The sequence below is a fragment of the Geotrypetes seraphini genome, chromosome 4 (assembly GCF_902459505.1).
Source record: "Geotrypetes seraphini chromosome 4, aGeoSer1.1, whole genome shotgun sequence".
NCBI lineage: Eukaryota > Metazoa > Chordata > Amphibia > Gymnophiona > Dermophiidae > Geotrypetes > Geotrypetes seraphini.
Window position 1 is genome coordinate 196,021,488 of NC_047087.1, and position 26,879 is coordinate 196,048,366.

At 40.5% G+C, this 26,879-nt stretch overlaps 1 protein-coding gene across 6 annotated transcripts in view; it reads left to right on the top strand.

Annotated features, from left to right (window-relative positions):
* CHST3 (carbohydrate sulfotransferase 3) overlaps positions 1–26,879 on the top strand; it is a 195,153-nt gene that overhangs the window by 145,086 nt on the left and 23,188 nt on the right. For 3 of the 6 annotated variants that reach the window (XM_033941204.1, XM_033941205.1, XM_033941206.1), the window contains exons 3-4: positions 4,932–5,208; positions 13,860–16,986. In XM_033941204.1, coding sequence (XP_033797095.1) covers positions 5,072–5,208; positions 13,860–15,114 — 1,392 coding nt within the window. In that variant the 5' untranslated portion in view covers positions 4,932–5,071 and the 3' untranslated portion in view covers positions 15,115–16,986. Of the gene's footprint in view, positions 1–4,931; positions 5,209–5,229; positions 5,331–13,859; positions 16,987–26,879 lie in introns of those variants that run through there. The other 3 variants (XM_033941209.1, XM_033941208.1, XM_033941207.1) reach the window with 3 other exon arrangements.

The following is a 26,879-nucleotide window of genomic DNA, read 5'->3' on the forward strand; positions in this document are numbered from 1 at the left end:
TTGTGCTCTATCTCTATTATAACAGGGACGATTAACAATGTTGTTTAGACATGTCTATGTTATATGTGATAATCGGAGGGAAACAAGATGTATATGATATGGAAACCGCATAGTTGTATGCGGTATATAAATTTTTAAAGAAATAAAAGGATAAGATAATGATGAGGGCGATTATTAACGAGAATACAGTACTTTTCATTAAAGGGTGAGTTTCTTTATCTTTAAGCCATTGACATCTGCAGTTATCCTTTTTGCCTCTTGCCAATTTACTGTGCCTAGATCTAGCAGGAAGGGAACCCTTAACAGGATTTTTCTGGGCGTGAGTTGCTGCAGGGTATATTTTTGGTTATAGACACCAAATTTTGATTATGTATCCACTTCAGGAATGACCCTCGTCCCTGATTTAAAAGGGGGCCACTAAATATAAGTAAAGATAAAAGAAATATTCCAAAAACCTGTTCCTGAAGAACTCCCCTCCCTCCACAAGAAAATAAAGGTCAAACATGCTGCCTTCTATTTGAGTAGATGAGTTAACTTACTGAGTAAAATCATGGCTTATGAAAGCAGAATAAATTCTAGCTTTTGGGCCTGATACAGATTCATTAATCCAAATGTTAAAATCTCATAACATAAGGAAAGCAGAATACTGCAATTGGATGTGGTATGTTAACTGAACTAGATTATTAAACAAAGATCCATTACCTCTAGAGGCATTACAGATATCTAACCATCCCATTTTTTTTTACAAAGACATCTAAACCTCGCCCCCTTTTTTTTTTTTTTTTTTTTTAACAAAGCCACAGAGCGGCAGCCATGTGGCAACTACTCTGATGCTCATTAAATCCCTTTGGGCGTCAGAGCAATCACCACAGCAGCAGCCACTACCATGGCTTTGTAAAACGAGCCCTAAAATAGTTAATTTATTTTAATTCAAATTAGTGAGCCCCGCTAAGTTGACCAGTAAACTCCCAAACTATCCCGCTCCTTTATTAACACGTAGCGCAGGTTTTAGCGCCCACAGCAGCGGTAACGTTCATAGAAATTCTGTGAGCAGAGCAGTTACCGCCGCTGCCGGTGCTAAAATCTGCGGTACGCGTTAGTAAAGGAGGGAATATGATAGTTAAACCTCCCCTCTGGAATTTACAGTAATACAGTGGATTCTCAGTTAACCGGAACACATGGGGATTGATAGATGCCGGATAAGTGTAGTTTCTGGTTGCTTGAGAGTTACTATTAAAAATAGGCCTAACTAATACTATACCCCAGGGGTGCCCAAATGGTCGATCACGATCGACCAGTAGATTGCAAAGACAATGCAAGTCGATCGCGTTGCCTTTGTGATCTTGTTCTTCCTGCATCCCCAAGCCAGGCCATGCGCGTACAAGCGCTGGACCCACAAGCCTTCACCTCCGACGTCAATTCTGACATCAGAGAGGAAGTTATGGGCCAGCCAATCGCTGCCTGGCTGGCCTGGAACTTTGTCTCTGACGTTAGAATTGACGTTGGGGGGGAAGGTTTGTGGGTCCGGCACTTGAACGCGCCAGGCCTGGCTCGGGGAAGCAGGGAGAAATCAGCGTGGTGGCTTGGGGAGGGGGCAGGGAGAGAGAAAGAATTGGGGAAGTGGCAAAATCGGCGCGATGGCTTTGGGGGAGGGCAGGGGGAGAGAGAAAGAAAGACAGAAATAAAGAGGGGGCAGGGAGAGAGAGAAAGAGACAGAAATAAAGAGGTGGCAGGGGGAGAGAGAAAGAAACACAGGCAGGCAGGGGGCGAGAGAAAGACAGAAATAAAGAGGGGGCAGGGGGAGAGAGAAAGAAAAGGAGAGGGGGCAGAAAGAAAGAAATATTGGATTTACAGAAGAAGGAAGTGCAACTAGAGACTCATGAAATCACCAGACAACAAAGGTAGGAAAAATGATTTTATTTTCAATTTAGTGATCAAAATGTGTCCGTTTTCAGAATTTATATCTGCTGTCTATTTTTTGCACTATGGCCCCCTTTTACTAAACCGCAATAGTGGTTTTTAGCACAGGGAGCCTATGACCTCGGGAGCTGCGAGGGGCATTCATCACAGCTCCCTGTGCTAAAATCCGCTATTGCGGTTTAGTAAAAAGGGAGGGGGTATATTTGCTATTTTTGTATAGTTGTTACTGAGGTGACATTGCATATTTTAAAGTCATCTGCCTTGACCTCTGAAAAAAAACCCGAATCCAAATTGCGCCGATTTTCTCTGCGTATAGTGTGCTTTGTGTTTTTTGAAATTTTATTGTTGGTAGATCATTTTGACTTGGTCATTTTAAAAGTAGCTGCTATACCCCATACTATGCCATATCATAAACTGTTCCAGACAAGCTATCAGATAAGTGATAGGCAAAGTGTGGGCTTACTCAGGTGTGGCGTGCCAAGTTTACACTTAAATTTCTGCCAGAAATTGATTTTATTTTCATTTTTATTTAAAGTATTACAGTATTTCTTTAATTTTTTTTTTTGCTGGTTGCTTGAGTTCTGGTTGCTTGAGTTCCGGTTAACAGAGAGTCTACCGTACAGGACATATATGGGCAACATTGAAACAAACAAAATCTGTCTGTATATAAGCATATTTCACTAACGCATAGCATATCCAACCTACAATCTTGAATAATTTCAATCATGATCTTCACAGAAACCGAGGCAGGGGATTTGCATCAGTGTTAGTCCTTTTGGATTTCTCAGCAGCCTTTGACATTGTGGGGCCACAATATAATGCTAGAATGACTGGCAGAAACAGGTACCAGTATGCACTTGATTTAGATCCCACCCATCAGATAGGCAACAGTCCATACTGTTTGAAAGCACTTCATCGCCACCATGGGCACTGACCTTTGGGGTATCACAATACAGTTGCCTGTTCTGCTTAATATCTACTTCAGGCCTCTAGCCAAGCTGTAGTATGGTGCACATGAGTAATAAACTTAACAGCAATTCAAGAACGGGCTACAGACAACAAACTTGTATGTATTGTCTCCATTTTATGCAAATGGATCTTAATTGCATATTAATTGGGGAAGTTCTGGAAACCCGAATGGGTTGCAGCCCTCGAGGACAGAGGTTGCCCACCCCTGCTCTAGTGCCAGAGGAGCAATGGGGACAGCAGGGTAAATTCATGGGTGTCAGCTGGAGGAACAAAACCAATAGTAGTTTATGCACATTATGGGCCTGATTCTGTATAGCCCAATAAACAAAGTATGGTGTAAACAAACAATAATCACATTTACACTTTCACCAAATAAAGTGCAATAAATGGAATCTTTACCAAAATTAGCAAACACAAACCCAATCTTAGCCTGCACAAGTTAATTTAAATGCAAAAAAGGAGGAAAAAGCCTCAGACAATGTGGTACAGGCCAGCCACCACAGCGGCTTTAAGGCCTACCCCAACAAAACCTCACGGGCATAAAAATCTCCTTGATGCAAATTCAAAATGACTCTGTGCAATGCAGAAAATGAAAACTGGCTAATAGTGTGGAAATTACTTATCTTAACTTTATCTCGTGCAGAAGATCGGTGCACCAACGATGGCTAGTGTTTCACAATTCAGTGCTGCCTCGGGGTGTAACCACCGGTCAATCCTCTTTGAGGAGCTCAAACAGACGTCTCTTCCTGCACTGCCCGATTCTGTACAGAACACCTATGAAGCAGCCACCGATCGTGTGTCAGTCACACAGCGGCGTCCTATTTAGAATCAGGCCTACACTCCTGGACAGAGGCCTTAAATGTAGGCCAGCATTTTGCAGGCCTACATTTAAGGAGCTTGTCTCCCATCTACGGAGACGCGTACCAACGCTTAAGCCCGCCTAAGGTCACTTCTGGGTGAAACCATGCCTCGCCTTGGTCATGTTTAAACGTACCTGTGCATCTCCATAGACGCACCACCGACGCCTTCCTCGCAGGCATCCTTCAGCAGCATTATTTCTAAAAACATGTGCCCCGATTGGTTGCTGGATGGCGGTAGGACATCTACACCACCTAAAATCGGGGTGCAGGGTTTGAGAATCGGCCCCTATGTGTATGTGTTGTCATTCTCTCTTAAATCTAATAGTGTCTGTGGGAAGAAGAAAGAGAGGGGGTTATCAGAGTTTATTGCCGTGACAAAAGCCTGGCAGTTGATTTCAAAATCCACTGCAGCACTGCTCATGGTGATGGGCCCAGGTGTATCTCTTCTACTACTACTAGTTATCATTTCTATAGCGCTGCTGCCTCTTTTCCTTTGTTTCAGAATTTGGAAAAGAACCTGATGGGGTCTTTAATGCTTTTCTAGCTTTTTTTTGTGGCTTATGAGCTTTGTCCACATCTACACTGCCTGCTTTGCAGAGACTGGTGTAGAATACAACATTGTATTGATGGGTGCACCTTGGGCAGGAGAAGGTTGGCTAGATAATTTAGCTGGTAGTCGTTGGACCAAGCAAAACCATTACAAATGCTTTTTTTAAAAATTTATCTTGAGTTTTATTTCTTCTTTGAATTGATCTTAGTATGTACAGCAGGCTTGTCCAGGTTCAATCCTCCACGGTTGCAAGCAGGCCAGATGTTCAGGAAATACATAATGAATATGTACAGTATGAGAGGAATTTGCATTCCACAATCTCAGTGGTGTGTAAATCTCTCTCACTAGCCCGGTGTGTAGGTTTCAAATGCTTCACCTACTTAGCCTATCCTATCACTGTGAAACTAGATTAATTTGGGGTATGTCTATGTCTGCAGCTTTTTCAGGTGTTGATATTGTAACCAGAGAATTTCAAGGTGACAGTTTTTCTGACTATCTCACTGTGCCCTTCACACATGACTTTGCAGTGGAATATTTGGATTGCTGATTATTGTTTCTAGATTACATTAACGTGTGCCCATCTTGGAATCTCCAACTCAAAGTTTTCCTCCTTTATCTCTTTCACCTCACAGGGTCAGCGTGTCACTTGCTCTGTGAGGAAGCATCAGCACCAAAGGGATGCCTTCATGATCACCGCAGGGCTCATTAGGCCTGGATCCAGACAGGGGGGGTGAGGGAGAGGAAAGTTTCCTCAGCCCCTCTCTTGCTTTCCATGGATAGAGGATTAGCTTGGCCCAAGAACATCAGAAATCTTCTGCGAAGCCTGAGAATGAGAAGCAAATATGCCATCATCCTGGTGTTTGCCATAGCCCTGTTCATCATTGAGAAGGAGAATAACATCATTTCCAAGTAAGAATGAAGGAGCAGAGGGGACCATCAGAGCTGGAGTAATACTGTTGTGGACTCTAGCCAAACATGCACTGTGGTTCTCTACCATGGATCCCTTTCTAGGGTCAGCACAAGAGCATCAGGTACCCTAGGTGAACTTTCAGCCTTATGCCCCTTCCCTCAATTAATTTTAAGATTCCTAACACGTTGGGTCCCTTTTCCAAGATTTTTATAACTAAACATTACAATCATGATTATCTTACAACAATTCTATTAAAACATGCAATTCAACATCAATTGTGTAAATATTAAACCTTGTTTTGCAGGTAAAAGTAAGCACTGATGGATCTTTGAATTTGTGTAGCTTCGTCCCTTCCCCTCACCTAAAGTTGTTGCCATAGGCAACCACCTAGTCTTGCCTAACAATTGGCTAGCCCTGCCCCATTTACATCTTTTCTTTCTCCCTCAGAGTTACATTCACTCAGTTCCCTCACCTGACCTCCATTTGAGGCCTGTCAACCCGGACTGCTAGTCCTACCAGTTCTTCTCTCCTGACATGGTGTAGAATGGAATAATAGCCTAGTGTAGAGGTCTGCAACCTTTTTACAGCAAAGAGCCAATTTATCCAAAATGTTTGACCCAAGATTTACAAAGGTGTAGCTTCTCTCCCCTCCAACCTCTCGCAGGTCTCTGCACCACTCATCCCTCCCTCCCTCCCCTGCCCATAGCCAAGGTTTTCTCCCCTATCCAGGTCCCAACCCCCCATCACCCAAGCCTACTGAGTTATCTGGGGGTCCAGCAGGGGTCTTCGTGGCAGGAGGCCAGCCCTCTCACTCCTGTTTCCTCACGGCTGCCTTCTAAAATGGCTGCCACAACTTCTCTTGGCATCTCACAGTATAGGAAATGTTATGAGCAGCTGCGAGAGGTCATGACTACTGCTGCCCGATTCAGGAAAAAAAATTTCAATTCGATTTCATTCGATTCACCCTGTTGAATCGATTTTTCGATTTGATATGATTCACTTTCAATGACACAGCTTTTTAAGTTTAAACATTTTATTTAACCAAGGCAATATCATGTAAGAAATAAGAACATCCCCAAAGCTTTCCCAGCCCCCCTGCCCGATTCTCAGCTTCCCAATCCCTAAAGCTTCCCCAGCCCCCTGCTCGATTCTCATCTTCCCTAGATCCCCTGTACAGACTGGCACAATCTATCCATTCAGGGCCAGCAGAAGTTTTGGCATCGATTTTTCCCCATGAGAGCACACTGGTCCATACTACAGTTTCCCAACATCCTCCCGTCTCTGGCAGCAGCACAGAGGTATACCAGAAGCTGCTATTTGAATTCTTTCTGGTTTGCAGCCTCCAGCTGTCTCATAATCCTTTCTGAAAACTGCCAGATCGCCCTACTCTTTGAAAAGTGTGCTTCAAGCAGAAGGGAGCTATTGGCGAGAAAGAAAATGCTTCCGGGAGAAAAGCTCAAACGCAGGGTATAGTCTCCACTCAAGACAGACCCGATGTCCTAAAACTACCAAACCCGCACAACTTACCATTTTATCCATTCTTTTTTTCAAGAACCCCTCGAACATTAAATCTTCTGTGCAAGCCAGTGCAGCTTGCCTGGGGTCCCCAGATGGTTGCAGCAGTACAAAGTTCCTCCTTCACAGGGGGTGGCATCACACCCCAGGAGTTGGCTCAGCAGGTCTACTTCCTCTTTCTCATAAGCTCTTGCTCCGGGGTAAATACGAGGCTGCCCTGTCACGTCGGGTGCACTGTGGAACCTCGTTGCTGCTTTTGCAACGCGCTTTCTTGCTGGTTGCCTCGTGGATTCTTTTCATGGCTGCAGGAGGGCTCGCTCAGCATTGTGTATTCGCTCCTGCTTTAGGGGACAATGGTTGGTTACCGAATTGGCAAGGCCGATTTACAAGAAAAAAAACAACCAACCCCGAATCGATTCACCCAATTTGAATCGGAAATCAGACAGCACTAGTTGTGACAGCTATTTTAGAAGGCAGCCGTGAGAAGGCAGGAGTGAGAGGACTGCGCTCCTGCCACAAAGACCTCAGCTGGACAACCAGGTGACTCTATAGGCCTGGGGGTGGGGATGGGGATCATGGGATTTGGAAGGAGATTAAAGGGTCAGGGCCTGGAGAGCTGCAGCCACATGCAAAAAGAGCCACAGGTTGCCGACCCGTGGCCTAGTGGTAGGAGCAGTGGGTTTGAAAGATGCCACTGCAAGGTTTGAACCTTATTTCTCCCACTGATGAATCTTCAAACAGTTTCACCCTCTATTTTCTCAGGTACAAATGTTACTGATAAGCACTCTTGGCAATGTTTCTCAGGTTAATCCTGGGGTAGATCTTAGCAAGTCTGGTTCTCAAGATATCCACAGAAAATGTACATGTAATAGATATGCAGGCAATTGAGAAAATTTCTGGAAATCTATTTCATGTATATTCATTAAAGCTGTCCTGAAAACCAAAGTGGCTAAGGCACTATGGGGCTCATAATCGAAACAGAAAAACGTCAAAAAACCAGCCTAAATCAGTACTTGGACGATCAGTAACAAAAGTCGTCCAAGTGCCAATAATCGAACCGGGTTTTAGACGTATTTAAAAACGACTCTGGCCTTCACAGTGCTGCTGAACGACCAGAGCTAAAAGGGGCGCTTTAGGAGGAGTGGTGAGGGTGGGATTTGGGCAGGCCATGGCTGTCCTAGACTTAACCAAAAGTTTTAAAGCACTGCCTAGACGGAACTTGGACGTTGTGACTTAGGCCATCTAAAACCAGGTCTAAGTCCACAGAAGGTATCCAAAGTGACCAGATAACTGCTGCAGACACAAAGCATAGACCCCCCACACACTGCCCCAGTGATCAGTGATCCCCCCCACCCCCATAAAAATCATAATAACAACTTTACATATCTGCCTCCAGAACATCGGCACCTGGCAGCCTGGCATAGGAAAGCCTAGTAGAGCTGTACAGAGGTGGCTTATGTGGTCTTGGGAGTGGGTTATTGAACCATGGAGAGGAGGACCCAGGCCCATAAGCTATTCTAATCATTGCATTCATAGTGAAAAATGTGCACCCCCCCTAAGCCCCCCCAAACCCTTTTGTACTGCCATATATGTGGCTCCTGCAGCCATAAAGGTTATTGGGGTGGTAGATAGATGGGTCTAGTAAGTTCTGGCCTATAAGGGAGCTGTAGTTCTGGCCTATAAGGGAGCTGTAGTTAGATGTTTCTGTGGCACTCTTTTTGTGACGTTCACAGTAGTGCCCTGTAAGGTACCCCATTACTCTGGTGCCATGTCTGGGTGCCCAGTCCATCACTTTTCTGGCCCATCCCGCACCCAAAAAGTCTTTTTCCTAGGCATTTTTCACTTGGATGAATTTTGGACAAAAATGGGGTATAGAGATGGATAGCAACAGCCAAAAAAAAGGGGGAAGGTCCAACTCTATCTGCAGTGGGAAAACCAGCCAGGAACAAACAAACAAAACTGCAGACGTGTACAACAACGTAGGCAAAATTTATTGTGACAAAAAGTTAATATTTAAAACCTTTTTACCAAACAGGGGACCGACCCAACACGGTCCATGTTTCGAACAACCTTCATCAGGGGTCCTATTTGAGTACAAAATGTAACACAAGATACTGATATTAAAATCATATGAGAAACAATAATAAAAAAACTGATAAAAAATATATGATAAAACAACATATTAAAACAATAATGGTGAAATAAAAAGATGAGATGATCTTATGTGACCTTAAAATCAAATTGTTGTGATTTAAGAATATCGGGATCGATGTGTATGTTTTATAGTGACAAAGATGCATGCAATATTGATGAACTGCATGCACCAGATAGATCAAACAAACCACGATAATGAGTTAAGATTACATAGAAGCTTAAGTGCTCTATAGAAGTGAGAAAGGGATATAAGATAATAGTGGTAGAATCAGATATTGGCGTGATAGAAACTGGGGAAAGAGAAAAAATAAAGAATATAAACAAGGAAAAAAGATCCAGAATACATACCATGGTAGAAAAGGAAAAAAACAAATGTCACAAAAAATAGCTATGGACAAAATTCAGTAGAAAAAAACTATCAAAAAACATAAAACAGAGAATTAATATATGAACCCAAAGATATGTACAAGTTGAAATGAAGTTTTATATATAATTTTGATTGAAGTAAATTTAATAAATAATATATATATATATATAACATATATCAGGAACGTATAAAACAATCACATCTAAAAGACCTTAACATATCATAAAAATTTTTTTACATTGTATTACCTGGTATAATTAATATGCCTGGGCTATAATTGTAATCGTGAAATTAAAAATTAGCAATAAAACTATAGTGTACTTAAAATTTTTTTTGCAGGAAACATGATCAAACAACTCCTAAGTAAAAAATAATTAATATAACATGAAGAGGTATATTCTAGATATATTGTGTGATGATAAGAGTAAAAAGCAAAAAATTAATGTCATAAAAGGATTTGCCATAAGGAATAAATAAACAGACAGATCATCTTATGTTTGAAGGACACCATACATAATCAGAAGTGAAAAATAACCAAAGGGTGGCTCAAAAACATAACAATATAAGACAATAAAGCATGCAGCCAAGGGACATATCCGATTTTAACTTTAAAGTGAGAATAATAATCCTGCCTTTTTCTTAAACAATATATATAGAGAAGATAAAATAATATATCATAAAAATTTTGACAATATATATGCAAAGGATAAAATATTAGTAAGTAAAATTTTACTAAATCTTGTTAAAGGCTAAATCATAAGTAGACATTAATGATAGATAATAATGACAGTGAATAATACATAATAAAACTTAATAGATCACCAGTGTACAACACTTAATAACTAAACAGTGAATCATAAAAAAGGACGGTAATCAATTTCTAAATTAAGACCTGCTGGTGTAATAGTATTCAGTTCAAAAATAATCCTTTGTTCTGTACGTAGCAGCAGGTCTTAATTTAGAAATTGATTACCATCCTTTTTTATGATTCACCGTTTAGTTATTAAGTGTTGTACACTGGTTCAACTTATGATTTAGCTTAATAACTAAATGGTGAATCATAAAAAAGGACGGTAATCAATTTCTAAATTAAGATCTGTTGGTGTAATAGTATTCAGTTCAAAAATAGTCCTTTGTTCTGTACATAGCAGCAGGTCTTAATTTAGAAATTGATTACCGTCCTTTTTTATGATTCACTGTTTAGTTATTAAGTGTTGTACACTGGTGATCTATTAAGTTTTATTATGTATTATTCACTGTCATTATTATCTATCATTAATGTCTACTTATGATTTAGCCTTTAACAAGATTTAGTAATATTTTACTTACTAATATTTTATCCTTTGCATATATATTGTCAAAATTTTTATGATATATTATTTTATCTTCTCTATATATATTGTTTAATATCTTTTAAACTTTTTATGACTTATATCATTTTTAGCTATTTATATCGTGCATATATGTATATGGCTCATTATTATGATATTTGTTCATATAAGGCAGGGGTGTCCAATGTAGGTCCTCGAGGGCCACAATCCAGTCGGGTTTTCGGGATTTCCCCAATGAATATTCATTGAAAGCAGTGCATGCAAATAGATCTCATGCATATTCATTGGGGAAATCCTGAAAACCCGACTGGATTGCGGCCCTCGAGGACCGACATTGGACACCCCTGATATAAGGATTTACCTTTTATGCAGTCATTAGTTATGTTCCCTTATTACGATCAAGTCATATTTATTAACAGATATACACTATGTTTTCAGATTCTTTAATGAGGTTCGCTTTGGGTCACTATTTTTTTTTTTTATATTATTTATCCCCTTTTGCCTTTTAACATCATAATTCATTTTATTTTTTTATTATTATTTCATATATATATTTTTTCTCCGACGCTGTAGGGACACGCCCACCCCTCCGTTGATTGGATCGGTTGCCCTTCAATCACTGTTTGTTTTTCCTTGGACCTTTTTCGACATTTTGCCACTACTGCTTTACGTTTTTCAAAAGGTCTCTTTACGTCTCTGACTCATTCATATTCCCTGGTATCTTTTCAGCAACTTTACTTTAGTGAGTTTTCACAATTATTTGTGACGCTCAGCGATTCATATAGTCCGGTAAGTCTTGATTTCTTGTTACTTTTCTACCCGATTTTATTGATTCCTGTTTCTCCGGCGTTTTTTATATATTTTCCTGCATTTCTCCATGTTTCACCTTTTCCAGCTTTAGCCTGCATTTCGATTTCTCTCCCCCTCATTTCTCCGGGTTCGGTCCCTATTTTTCATTTTTTATTTTTCACTCGCATTTAACCACGCTGGTTTGGTTGCATTTGTATTTCAGTTTAATCACATATTTTGATTCAGCAGACCTGTTTTTTAAGTTAATATAACCATTGTGGCGTACAATACCTAGGTTTGATTTGTACATGTCTTCATATATATTCTTTCCAAGATTCTCCCTACATTCAATTATATAACAAACGTTTACTTTTAATTTTATTTCCATCAGTGACCCTCTATCAACACATTTTTTTAAGTGACTTAATTTTGCTTTCAAGTTCGACAGCCCTGTCTCCAAGGTTCATTAGTGTTCTTCTTCATAGGGTACTCATGGGTGTATACAGTCAGCGCTAATGCCGATACCTTTTCTTTCTCTTTAAGAAAAAGGCAGCATTATTATTCTCACTTTTAAAGTTAAAATCGGATATGTCCCTTGGCTGCATGCTTTATTGTCTTATATTGTTATGTTTTTGAGCCACCCTTTGGTCATTTTTCACTTCTGATTATGTATGGTGTCCTTCAAACATAAGATGATCTGTCTGTTTATTTATTCCTTATGGCAAATCCTTTTATGACATTAATTTTTTGCTTTTTACTCTTATCATCACACAATATATCTAGAATATACCTCTTCATGTTATATTAATTATTTTTTACTTAGGAGTTGTTTGATCATGTTTCCTGCAAAAAAAATTTTAAGTACACTATAGTTTTATTGCTAATTTTTAATTTCACGATTACAATTATAGCCCAGGCAAATTAATTATACCAGGTAATACAATGTAAAAAATTTTTTATGATATGTTAAGGTCTTTTAGATGTGATTGTTTTATACGTTCCTGATATATGTTATATATATATATATATTATTTATTAAATTTACTTCAATCAAAATTATATATAAAACTTCATTTCAACTTGTACATATCTTTGGGTTCATATATTAATTCTCTGTTTTATGTTTTTTGATAGTTTTTTTCTACTGAATTTTGTCCATAGCTATTTTTTGTGACATTTGTTTTTTTCCTTTTCTACCATGGTATGTATTCTGGATCTTTTTTCCTTTTTATATTCTTTATTTTTTCTCTTTCCCCAGTTTCTATCACGCCAATATCTGATTCTACCACTATTATCTTATATCCCTTTCTCACCTCTATAGAGCACATAGGCTTCTATATAATCTTAACTCATTATCGTGGTTTGTTTGATCTATCTGATGCATGCCGTTCATCAATATTGCATGCATCTTTGTCACTATAAAACATACACACCGATCCCGATATTCTTAAATCACAACAATTTGATTTTAAGGTCACATAAGATCATCTCGTCTTTTTATTTCACCATTATTGTTTTAATATGTTGTTTTATCATATATTTTTATCAGTTTTTTAATTATTGTTTCTCATATGATTTTAATATCAGTATCTTGTGTTACATTTTGTACTCAAATAGGACCCCTGATGAAAGTTGTTCGAAACACGGACCATGTTGGGTCCCCTGTTTGGTAAAAAGGTTTTAAATATTAACTTTTTGTCACAATAAATTTTGCCTACGTTGTTGTACATGTCTGCAGTTTTGTTTGTTTGTTCCTGTATAGAGATGGATGACTTAGCGGTCTGGGCGATCAGACAGTTGGATGTACAGTTGGACGATTTTTGAAAAAAAAAAAAAATGCTGGATGTATTTTTTCGAAAATGGATCTTTTCCCGTGTCTGACTTTGGGTGACTTGCGACTTAGGCCAAAATGGACTTAGACGTTTCTTTTGATTATGTCTCTCCACGTATCTTTCCCCCCTCCCCTTTTTTACAAAGTCATGTTAGGCTTTTTTATCGCCGGCCACAATAGTATTAGCTCCAACGCTCATAGAATTCCTGTGGATGTCAGAGCTAATACCACCACAGCCGGCGATAAAAAAGCCTAATGTGGTTTTGTAATGGGGGGGTTTATTATGTAGGTTATATTTAACATCTTTTTTGCCCTCTCAGTCTAGGTAAATTTTCATCAAATAACTACCCCTCTTATTGAAATATTCTACATACTGAGAGGAATTCATTCTTTTGGCAGGTTATTCTGTGTCATTTTGCTTAACAAATTCAAAGGACATGACTTGCTGTAACCCATGATCTGAATGCACTGTAATATCAAAATACTTGACATGTGCCTATTGTTACAGCCTTAGAACACAATCCTAGATTTATTTTTTTTTTCACAGTATCATATAAAGTTAAAACTAAGAACAAAGTATTATCAATTCATGGAGCTTAAATATATTTTGACTAACAACTTATTTCTAATCTGTTATTAATAATTCTGTTCTATTATTTTTAGGGTATCAGACAGACTGACTCTGAAGCAGAGTCCTCAGATCCTTCTGGAAGTGAATGGCACACCTTCTAACCTTCTGGACATGGAGAATGGATCCCTCCTGTCTCTCAGGGAGCTAGACTCTGCCTTCTCGCAATACAGGAGCCACCTGAAGAATGTCACCTGGCAGCTGGGAGACAGCCAAACAGCCACCAAAGTCCAACTCAAAGGACCTCGAAGACATGTGCTTCTGATGGCAACCACCCGCACTGGATCCTCCTTTGTGGGTGAATTCTTCAATCAACAGCGCAATATTTTCTACCTCTTTGAGCCACTGTGGCACGTTGAAAAGATGGTGCCAATTATAACTGGTAGTGCCAGTACAGTAAGTTCTACTATTGTCTATAGAGATGTCCTGCATCAGCTGTTTCTTTGTGACCTTCACATCATGGAGAATTTCATCACCCCACGTCCTGAAGATCACCTAACCCCATTCATGTTCCGAAGAGGCTCAAGCCAGTCTTTGTGTGAGGACCCTGTCTGTACCCCATTTGTCAAGAAGGTTTTTGAAAAGTACCGTTGCAGAAACCGGCAGTGTGGCCCCCTGAATATAACACTAGCTGGGGAGGCATGTCTGCAGAAGGAATACGTAGCATTTAAAACAGTACGGCTCCGTCAGCTGGAGTTCCTGCGTCCTCTCATTGAAGACCCCCGATTGGACATGAGGATCATCCAACTGGTTCGTGACCCCAGGGCAGTACTGGCCTCACGCATGATTGCATTCTCTTCCAAATATAAGATATGGAATAAGTGGGCTTTGCAAGATGCAGCATCTATGGATAAGGACGAGGTTCTGAAACTGAAGGGAAATTGTGAAAGCATCCGTCTTTCAGCAGAGCTGGGACTGAGGCAACCGGCATGGTTACGGGGACGCTACATGCTTGTCCGCTATGAGGACATTGCCAGATCTCCTCTCCAGAAGGCCAGAGAAATGTACAGCTTTGCTGGCATTACCATCACACCACAGGTAGAAGAGTGGATTATCAAGAATACCCAGGCCCCGCAGGACAACAGTGGTATTTTTTCCACCCAAAAAAACTCCTCAGTGCAGTTTGAGAAATGGCGCTTCAGTGTTCCCTTTAAGCTGGCTCAGTTTGTTCAGAATGTCTGCGAGCCAGCCATGAAATTGTTTGGCTACAAGCCAGCAACTGACCCAGAGACTTTAACAAACCGTTTCATTAGTTTAGTAGAGGAGAGAGAAAGCTTCCAGGTCACATAACTCATTATTTATTTAAATTGAAAGAGGGTGTGTGGCAGAGTCCAGTCTGGATTTTCCTGGACCCTGTGCCCACTCACACAAACAGCCTGGACACTCTTGCAGGTATAATAGTTTTTTATATTAAGTAAAGACCTGAGCCTGTTACCTCACAGGTTCTAGTAAGATAAAATCCATTCTCAACTCAAGGATAAACGGTTTGTCTTAAGCAAGGTTCAAGGGCTGGTCCCAGCCAGACCCAAACATAGTAATACACAATCATCAGTATAACAAGGTTGGCTTACCTTGTTCAGCCATGTACCAAAAGTGTCACACCGTCAGCTCTTCTAACAGTCCTTGCCAGATTTCTTGATTTCCCAGGGCTTTACCTCAGCCAATAGGTAGAGAAGGATTCTCTCTCTCTCATTCTCATAAGAATCCCTCTACTTCCCAAGGTTTTCCTCAATCCACGACTAGGGAAGGGTTCTCTAGTGGAAGTCTCTTGCTTGAGACTTCCTCTCTCAGGGACCTCTCCTAATGATTACGATCTGCGGCAGGATACTCCTCCCTACCCAAGTCCCACCCCTCTGACTCAGCAGGGCTATATCCCTTCCCCTAATGGATCTCAGCCCTGAGCTGTAAAACTCATGGCATTCTGGGACAGGTAGTTTTCCCCAATTTGTCTGCTGTCCAATGGCATAAGTGCAGTCTTGGTGAGAGGAAACCCCTTAATCCCTCACAAGGGGAATATTAAAGGTGGAGGAAGAAAAATTTGAGGATGGATGACCTGCTGACCACATTCTACCCTTTGTAGAAAGACCTGTTTAAAGTTTCCATTGAATTGCTTCTTAAGTTCAGAAGCTTGTCTGGCACTCCATGCTAGGGGGCAAAATGTAGCTCCTTTATTGTTAAGGCTACGCAGTATTAGCAAATAATTTTATCTTCAGCGAGGTTCCTGTATACACACTGTTCATCAAAATCTCACTGGGCAAATATCATCAAACTTTCTTACTCATTTATAATAAATTTACCCCAATGACCTCAGCAGCACTACTCAAGACTCAAAAAGGTTTCACTGCCTCCAAGCTTTATGTGTCCAGTCGTCATCGGTCTTACTTTCAGTACTTTCTCTTTTTAAACAATTACTTTAAATATATTTAAATTTCTTAAATATCTTCATATCATTAAAGACAAAGACTTAGCTTTAAGGCTCAATTGTATGGTTTGTTCCATTAGCCAAGGGTACTGTATATCCATCTGCTTTATCAAGGATATCCCCCTATCAAACAAAAAAGGCTATCATTATTTTACAACCTACACCTATCAAACACACAGCTTAAAATTGTACTTAGTCTTTTTGTTATTATTATTATTATCATTTTACCTCTCTGTGCCACAGATGCCATTCATATCTCTATTTTCTTTGAAAAAAAAAATGGTGTCAGTGCATTGTTGCTTTTTAAAAACTATCGGTTGACTTCTCCTTCCTCAGAGAAAAGTGACTCTAAAGCAGAGATTTTTATTTTTTTATATTTATTTAATTTAATTCTTATATACCGCTATAACCGTGAGGTTTCTAAGCGGTTTACAAAAATGATGCATTCTAATTCTCCATTTAGCCCACCAACGTTGTTCTTAATAGTTTAATAACTTTTATAGGTTATCATCCACCCATCCTACTTGTACCTGATCTATAATCCTCCACTGCAACTATCCAACAGTAAGACCTCTCTCCACCCAATACTCAACTAAAGGTGCTTATAGATTTTGTGTACTAATTTTTGATTTATATTCATGTAAATGGACTAAAAAGGGAGCCCAAGGAGGCCTCGATGACGAGACAATCAAGGCACAACAAAGGAGTCGTGAGGATGAGATGTCAATAATTCAGCCACGGGTGTAAAGTTCAAAGTTCACTTTATTGATAGTAGCACTGTGAGGACTCAAAGACTCGACACTGACAGTGTTTTGGCATCTATGCCTTTGTCAAGAGTCTATTGAGCCGTGACAAGTTAAAAACAATAAATAAAAATAATATGAAACACATAATATAAATGAATAAAATCATAACTAATAAAATCACATCAAGCAAAAAAAAAAATTATTAAACAGAAAATGATAAGATCAGTTAGCAAAGACAAATAGACCAATACATGAAATTTTGAAAACAAGATTTTATTCATTTATATTATGTGTCACGGCTCAGTAGATGCTTGACAAAGGTATAGATGCCAAAACACTGTCAGTCCTCGCAGTACTATTATCAATAAAGTGAACTTTGAACTTTATACCCGTGGCTGTATTATTGACATCTCTTCCTCATGACTCCTTTGTTGTGCATTTAAATGGACTTTCATGGGTGACTCATCCCTCCATTCATTCAGGCAGGACATAGACACACGCTGAAGCTGTTTTGCAACTAATATATGCTCTATATTTGTAATAAGCCTGTTCTTTTATTACTGTATTTATCACTCTATAAGACACACCTGACCATAAGATGCACCCTAGATTTAGAGGAGGAAAAACCAAGAAAAAAATATTCTGAACCAGATTTTTTCACAAACAGAATGTTGGTGATACATTCAATAATATGTCCTTGAAATTTAATTTATATTGGAAGGACGAGCTGCCCAATGAAAGTCCACTTAAATAAACATAAATCAAGAATTAATACATAAAATCTGCAAGCACCTTTAGTTGAGCATTGGGTGGAGAAGTCATACTGTTGGATATTTGCAGAGGAGGATTATAGATCAGGTGCAAGTAGGGAAGGTGGATGGTAACCTAGAAAAGTTATAAAACTATAAGGAACGTTGGATGCATATGTTGACACCTGGTGGGCTAAATGCAGAATTAGAATGGTCATCTCTGGCTTTAGAGTCACGTTTCTCTGATTGGGGGAGGAGAAGTCAGCTGATAGTTTTAAAAAAGCAACAACGCGCTGATGCCATTTTTATTCTGAGAAAATAGAGGTATGAATGGCCTTTGTGGTACAGAGAAGTAAAATGTTAATAATAATAAAATAAGACTAAGTACATTTTAAGATGTGTGTTTTATAAATGTGGGTTGTAAGATATTGATAGCCTTTTTTTGTTTTATAGGGGGAGATCCTTCATAAAGCAGGTTGTGAAACCTTTTGGATACACAGTACCCCTGGCTAATAGAATAGACCATACAAATGAGTCTTAAGCTAAGTCTTTAATTATATGATGGTATTTAAAGATATTTTTAAAAAGTATTGAAATCAAGACCGATGACGAATGGACTCAAAAAGCTTGGAGGCAGTGAAAACTTTTCGAGTCTCGAGTGGTGTTACTGAGTTCGTTGGGGTAAACTGATTATAAATGGAGCAAGAAAGTTTGATGATATTTGCCCAATGAGATTTTATCGTTAAGGCTGTCATTCTATGGAGGTGCTTTGCACATGGAAACCAAATGCGTTCTTGCTTGCTTTACTTTCCCCTCTAAAGCATCATTCCCTGGATAAAATACTCCATTCTGTGACTGATGGGAGGTTCTATGCACTAAATACACAAAATGAAAACTGTGTTCCAGGGACTGAACCCTCACCTATAAAAATGCTGCACACTCAGACTGTAACGCTCGCTCCTAGGTAGCAGTGGTGCAAGCTTTACCTTTAAAGTCCATTGGAGAATCTGTGGCATTTCATGACGGTTGCCTGACAAAGGAGTAGAAGAGTGGTGGCTTGTTCTTTAGTTTCTATATAGGTTGCAAAAACTTTCTAAGGCGTTGACTCCTCTTCTCATCAGATGGGGAGACCTTTACTATTTCTGGGAATATACGGTTAATCTGATCCCAGACACTTGGGATGTGTTGTATAGATTCTTTTGAAATTTGAGCTGGGATTCAGGGTTCATAGACAGTAATGCGGAAGACAAAGGCGCGCGCCGACAACTGAGCGCAAGACGGAGGCGCACGCCGAAGAAAAAGACTGTTTTTAGGGGCTGCGACGGGGGGTTTTGTTGGAGAGCCCCCCCATTTTACTTAATACATATAGCAGCGGTGTTGTGGGGGGTTTGAGGGGTTGTAACCCCCACATTTTAGTGAAAATGTAACTTTTTCCCTAAAAACAGGGACAAAGTTAAGTTTTCAGTAAAATGTGGGGGGTTACAACCCCACAACACCCCCCACAACACCCCCACAATGCGGCGTGATCTGTATAAAGTAAAATGGGGGGGTTCCCCCCACACCCCCCATCGTAGCCCCTAAAAACAGTCTTTTTCTTCGGTGCGCACCTCCACGCTGCGCTCAGTTGTCTGCTCGCGCCTTTGTCCCGGCGCGCTTTTGACCTGACACCGGGATTCAGCATGAGCCTCTTTCAGCTGCAAATTAAGAAAACAGTGCATAAGGATAGTCTGCTTGCTCCTTATGCTTCTGTTTTCCTTGTCAAATAGCAGCAAAACCAGCAGCAGCTATTCTAGGGTTGGATTTACTCCTGCACATTAAGGCGAGTTATGTGCACTGTTAGCAAATAACACATGCATTAAACAGTACATGTTAAAGCACATTAACTCTTATTAGGAAATCATTAAACATGGTTTAAGGACATAATAATTAAAGCCTGTTGATTTTAGATGCTTTGGGTGGCATCATCTGCTAAATAATTCCAGCACACCATACCAGGGGCGTAGCCAGACATCCTATTTAGGTTGGGCCTGGGCCCCAGTTGGGTGGGCAGAAAATCCCATCCCTCCCTCTGCAGGCGAGGTGAGGCAGTCTGGTCCCTCCCCTCTACTGCTGTCTACCTTTTGAAGAGCCTATCTTTGCCGGTAGTGAGCAGTGTAACTGATTCACACTGCTCACGCCAGCCCCAGAGCCTTCTTTCTGACACAACTTCCTGTTTCTGCAGAGGCAGAGTACATCAGAAGGAAGGTGGTTGGGCCGGTGTGAGCAGCATATATCAGTCATGCTGTTCACTGCAGGCAAAGATATACCCCTTAAAGGTACATGGAGGAAAGGTTTCTGGAGTTTTTAGTTGGTGGGGCTTGGGGATCCCCACCAGCTGCTTCACAGATGTGCTGCCAGTGCCAAAGTGGATGGGCCCAGGGCCCACCTGTGTCTACTTTAATGCATCATACTGTGAGCATAAGTCTCAGAAATAGCTCGTATCTTAGGATAGGGTCTATAAATAGATTGTGAATGCTTTCAAGTCTGGTTTTTAATTTTTGTTAATAATTTTTCTTCATACCTTTGAAACAAGCTGGTTAGGAGTGTATCCAGTCTTTTTGCACAGGGAGGGAAAAGAATACTTGAGAGCAGTTTTTGTTGAGATAAACAAAACATTGGGAAAGATAACTAAGGGCTAGATTCACAAAGCAAACCGATCGTGTACCAATCGGTTTGCAACCCCATTCGGTTTGCGACCAGATTTCCCTCGGGCCCCATTCACTAACTTCTCCTACGATCCGCTTTGAAGCCATGCATGCAAATGAGGAGAAATACATGCAAAGTAAACAGGGATGCGATTCACCAACCAAATTTTCCAAACCAACTGTGCTGGCCGATCATCCCATGAAGCAACTGCTGGGAACCAGTCGAAAACATCTTTCCGACTCTCCGAAGCCCTGCTCTCTGCATGCCCTGCTCTCTAATCTCTCCTGCCTGATGCCCCGATGTTCTTCTCCTGCCTGTTCTGCCCCGATCTCTCCTGTCTACAGCCCCGATTCTCCCGCTGCCCTGATCTGCTTTCCCCAAATGCCTCCTGCAGCCCGACTCTCCCGCCTGCCCCAAACGCCTGCCTGCCTGCCCCGACTCTCCCACCCTTCCCCGCAGTGCAAGCCCGGGCTTAAACGGGTTAAAACCAAAGGTTCAATTAAAAAAAGAAAAGAAAAAATCTCTGCAGGGGCCTGGAGGTCCAACACATGTGCAGACCATCTACAGATGGTGTGTGCATGCGCTGGGATCGCTATAGAGCGATCCGGGCAGGCAAATGGGGGCTTTCCTCCGATAGCCCTCATCTCCATATTGTCGTTTTGAGAATTCATCGGACCTGCCCGGATTGGGCCCGCAGATTCGTGAATCTAGCCCTAAGTAAGGGAAACATGCATGAAAAAGGAATAGGTGTGACTTTAAGCAAAAGACCTAATTAACTAGAAAACCAATTACAGGAAATTGGATACTGCAACAACCCCCAAATTCTGTATATGGTGCCTTAAGTTGTGCACACAGCTGATAATTGCTAATGATTGGTAATTAACACCTTATAATTTACACTGATTGACAATAATTGAAATTTATGTGCACAACTTGGTAGGCATATTCTATAAAGTGCTGAATGCCAGTTCTAGTGCACAAATCTGTAAATGATTGTGGCCAGAGGAGGAGCCTGGACGGATCATGGGTGTTCCTAAGATTTATGCACACTGTTATAGAATACGTCCGATCTGTGCACAAGTTAGGCACAGGTATTTAGGCCTGGTTTTCCTTGGCCTAAATGGGTGTGCATAAAAGTTATGACACGCCCTGGTGTTTAACTCGATTCTATAAGGTGCTTGTACTTTTTATAGAATTCTACTAAGGGCTCCTTTTACTAAGCTGCGGTAGCATTTTTAGCGCACGCTGCAGATTAGCACATGCTGACCCCCCCTGCGCTATGTGGAAAAACTAACGCCAGCTCAATGGAGGCGTTAGCGTCTAGCGTGCGCGCCAAAACCGCTAGTGCAGCTTAGTAAAAGGAGCCCTAAGTGTTGTTGTAGGTGACGCTGATTTTTTGGAAGCCAAATATAGAATATGAACCCCAAGTGGTATTTCACTACGGAATGAGTATTTGGAAGAGATGTGCATAAGGCAAAACTTATGGGTTGTGGTTTTTGGGCCTTTTTCCAGTTAATTTCACATATTTAATTTTAAAAATATTGGCACACAGAGCATTTTAACGTGCACTAGTTCACTTAGGAGTTAATTCTATAACTGCATACCTATATTCTTTTATAGACTAGTAACAAAACTGGGAATTTATTTGTGTATTCTGCTAGGAGTGAGCAGTGACAGTCATAGCTGGAATAAGTGTGTGCACCTAAGTCACATGCGAATTAATAGACTTTCATTAGTTACATGTCTAAATGTGTGCCCCACCCACGTTCCACTATGAAGGATATGCACGTATTTACAGAATAGAACATAGGTGCATATCTGGTATGTATATGCTTATGTGCACACATACATGTGTGTGCTTGTGTTCCAGATATTTATGTGTTTAACTGTTTTATATAATTTCTCCATCAATACCCATTCTTTCAGTTAATGCATACTTAATTGACAACGTGCATTAAACATTTTAAAGTATGTTAAAAACCAAATGCATGCTCCTAGTGCGTGTTATTAAAGATGGGCTGGGTCACCACATCCAGCATTGTACAGCTACAGTAACGTAAGGGGGGGTGGGGTGGTCTGCCCCAGGCGCCATCTTGGTGAGGGCACTGGCACCCTTCCTACTCTCCGACCCTCCCTCCCCGGCTCCTTCCGATTCCTGCTCCTGCTGTATGCACACCTTAACCATCCCCCCATCGTGCCTCTATCTCTTCGACCTGCTGCTCGCACTAGTGTCGGCTCTCCTCTGATGTCACTTCTGGGTTCTGCACCTTGGAAGTGACTTTAGAGGGTAGAGTTGCTGCTCCCGCCAAAAAAGTTAAAAGAGGTACTGGTCACGGAAGGGGTGCACGTGTGCGTAGTAGGGGGGGGGTGCAGAGAAGTGGGCACCATTGCCCCAGGCATCTATCACCCTCGCTATGCCAGTGCACAGCTAGGTTCTTATGTAGCCTGAACTGGGGATATGTAACCATTTAAAATGACATAGGAAACACAAACTGTGCTTGATGTTTCATGTCATTTATAATCCATAATGAATCCCCCCCTCCTCCAAATATTCATTCCATTTTTGCACATGCAAAATGCAGAAATGAAACAAAAATCTCAAGAAAAAGGTACTAGGCCAAAAAATCAACTGGACAAGGCAAGCTTAGCATTTCCTGGCCTAAACTCGATATTCAGCAGCGGTTAGCTGGCTGGAGTAGCTCCTGCCTAATTAACTCTTGCTGATTGGTCCTGAGATAACAACATAGGGCTCCTTTTACAAAGGTGCACTGGCGGTCTTAGCACATACTACAATACCGCATGCGCTAAACGCTAACGTCTCCATAGAGCTTGCGTTAGTATTTTTCGTTTAGCGCGTGTTTAGCGCGCACTAATCTTTAGTAAAAGAAGCCCATAGTAATTTGTCTGACCACCACAGCTGTATCTAATTGGTACCAGGTCTGGGGCAAAGAATCAGCAAGACTGGAAATTTTCCAGGCACTGCCAATAATACCAGTGCATAGGACAAGTAGGTCCACATAAATGTCAGTGCTAACTTGCCCCTGGGGGGTGGGGGGTGGGATGGCATTTCTGTTTCTTGGTCTGATTTCAGGATTACAGTCAGGTACCAGGAAAGTGCTCTTTTCCTTCACATTGTTTGTGAGAGTTTTTAATGAGACTCATGATTTGATGTTGTCACTGTGAGGTAAATTAATTAATTTATTTTATTTGAAGAGAGAGAGCGAGAGAAAAAAAAAAAGATTTTGTTTGCAGGGAACTTTAGCAGTACCAAAAAAGCTTGTATAAAGGAGTAGGCTAAAATAGTTGTCAAAGTGTCAGATCTTGGAATTAGGGAATATGCAACATTTTTTTAAAGTTTTTACTTCCAACATCTGTGTGGATTGTTCTTTTTCAGCAAATACAACAACAAAGGTGACCAATTGGTGTTCAGTCTCTTTATTGATAAATAGACTCGACACGAGGCAGCTGTAGTGGGCATTCCTCTTGCTCAACTTTTCTACAAAAAAAGGTTTTTCAGTTTATTATAGTATGTATTGAAGTTCTCTTGGGAAACTGGAAAATTTTATTACAAGACTCCTGAGGCAGGCCCTTTGTGGGCCGAAACACGATCGTATTGAGTCTATTTACCAATAAAGAGGTTGAACACCAACTGGTCACCTTTGTTGTTGTATTTGCTATTCACCGCTGTGAGGGCAGTTTCTCCTGTTTGTATCCAAGATTGTGCTTTTTCAACATTTTCTTAGGGCTCCTTTTACAAAGGTGCGCTAGCGTTTTTAGCACACGCACCGGATTAGCACATGCTACCTGAAAAACAACCGCCTGCTCAAGAGGAGGCGGTAGCGGCTAGCGCACGCAGCACTTTAGCGTGCACTATTCCGCACGTTAAGGCCCTAACGCACCTTTGTAAAAAGAGCCTTATTTTATTAAATAGAAAGACTGAGTTTTAACAGTATGTGATTTTAAAGGAGAAATTGTACAGAGAATCAGTGCAAAGAGTGTCTTCCAGTGCATTAGTCAGTAATTTTAGCGGCTTTGTTTGATATCATTATAAAAGTGTCTCATACAAGAGTAAATAGCCACAAGACAGAGCCAAAGAGCCCCTGAGCTGAGACAAAGGTCATTTCTACGATGATATGAATAGGTGCAGTGACCACATACCTCCATATATTTAGGGACTTATGATACTCGGGATCTTTGGAAATGGAGGCTGACACCAATAATAGGTTTGGGTGAAAGTTTGGAAAAATAGGACTCTATTTACAAAGCATCTTTCCCATAGACATAAAGGCCCCAATTTTATAAATGGCACCTAATTGCTAGGCACTTTTGAGAGGAAATCATCCGCTAGGTGCCATTTATAGAATTGCACTGGTAGGCATTGAATCCTTAGGCACATTGCCATTTAGGCCAGGGTTTTCTTTTTTTTTTCTTCACAAATATTTTATTAAGTTTCAAAAATTTAATAGTGCAATGTATAGGTTGATAACAGACAATAAAGCGTGACAGCACATACAACTTACAAGTATTTATGCATAATCAATTTATCCCACCCTCCCTTCCAATAAATAATCATCCTAAATAACAAACATTTTCACCCCCCCCCACCCTCCCCTGGATGTGCATAGAAATAACCAAATTAAATTAAACTATCTTGATGTAATAAAAGATGCCAATGGGCCCCAAATCAATTTAAATATATTACCATGCCCCAATATATCCGCATTTATCTTCTCATTCCTATATGTGGAACATAAATTTGCCCACCAGAAAGAGAAGTTAAAACAATCATAATTCTTCCAATTTTGTGTTATCATTTGCATTGCTACTCCAGTCATAATTATGAGGAGACAACCTTTATAGCGATCTATGGGGGGTTTAATATGTAACAACATACCACATATGACCATCTTATATGTTAACGGAAATAACAACTCAAGTATCACATTAATCTGCCCACAAAGCCACGGTTTCTTGGTCTAGATGAGTGTGTATAAGTTAGGTGCTTACTGGTGTCTAAGTCAAACCATACCCAAAATCCGCCTTGAATTTGCTCCTAACCACGCCTACTTACTGATGGGCACCTCATTGTAGACGCCTACTTTGAAGTGGTAGGTGCCTACCTAGTTAAGCGCCTACCAGCTAATTAATTTTTAATCTTTTTTAAATTGTTTTTTAATGGTGCTTTCAATTAATGGCACCAATTAAGCCAATTAAAAAAATTAAGTTAGGCACCTAGATCAGCTATGCACGCTGATCTAGGCATCTAACTTAAAGCACCATTTATAGAATCTGGGCCAAAATGAGAGAAAAACAATAGTAAATAAGCCCATAGTTTACAAATTCTAATTTCAGACCAAACTATATTAGGTTCATAAAATTCTGCCCCAAAATTAAGCGGACCTTTTATGAAAGCTTAGAGCATGCAAGCTAAATTCTAAGAAGCCCATTTTATATCTATGGGCTTCTTAGTATTTAGCGTGCACTAATTCTATTAGTATGCGTCAAGCTTTAGGAAAAGGGCCCCAAGTGACTAACAAATCCCAACTACATGTATTATTTGAAGACATGTTTTGATGAGTGAAAACCTTGAGAGAGGCTGAAAAGCTAATACATAGTACTGTCTTGAACTACTGTATATACTTGAATTTAAACCTAGATTTTTGGGCCAAAAAAGAGCCCAAAATGGAGGTCTCGGTTTATATTCGAGTCCTCCCCCTCTCAGACCCATTGCAGGCCTACCTTAGGCCTGCTGGTCCAGTGGTGAGCAAGAGTGATCCTCCTGTGCTCCAGCTGTCTCACTACTCAAGATGGCTGATGTAAATTTATTTATTTGGTTTTATTAACTGCCTAGGCATGAAGAGATCACCCAAAGTGGCTTACAATACATTGAATAGTTATCAGGTACTCTTTATTATTCTTCCTATCTGTTTTGACAGACTCACAATCTAACTGTGGTCCCTTGGGTAATGGAGGGATTAAGTGAGCTCCCAGAGTCACAAGGAGCATGCTGGAATTGAACTCACAACCTCAGGGTGCTGAAGCAGCAGCTTTAACCACTAGGCCACCCCTTCACATCGCAGTAACCTCAAGAGACTGCCATGGATTTGGTTTATATTTGAGTCAACCTTTTTTCCCCCTTTTTGAGGGGGAAAAAGTTACCTTGGTTTATATTTCAGATGGGCTTATATTCGAGTATATACAGTAAACAGTTTGACAGTTCTGATATTATTATCTTGTCTCTCCTAAAAGCACCTTGAAAGAGTGAGACATTCTTAGGGGCACTAGAAAAGTGCGGAAACAAGAAATGGATACATTCTACAATTTCCTGTTCTGAGCAATTTTAGGGCTTTCCCTCAGTTTCTGCGGTTCTTGTGTAGTTGGGATTTTGTAGAAGAGTGGTCAGTAGTCCTGCTTACTCCTTTTTGCCCCTGACGGAGTGACATCTTAATTCCT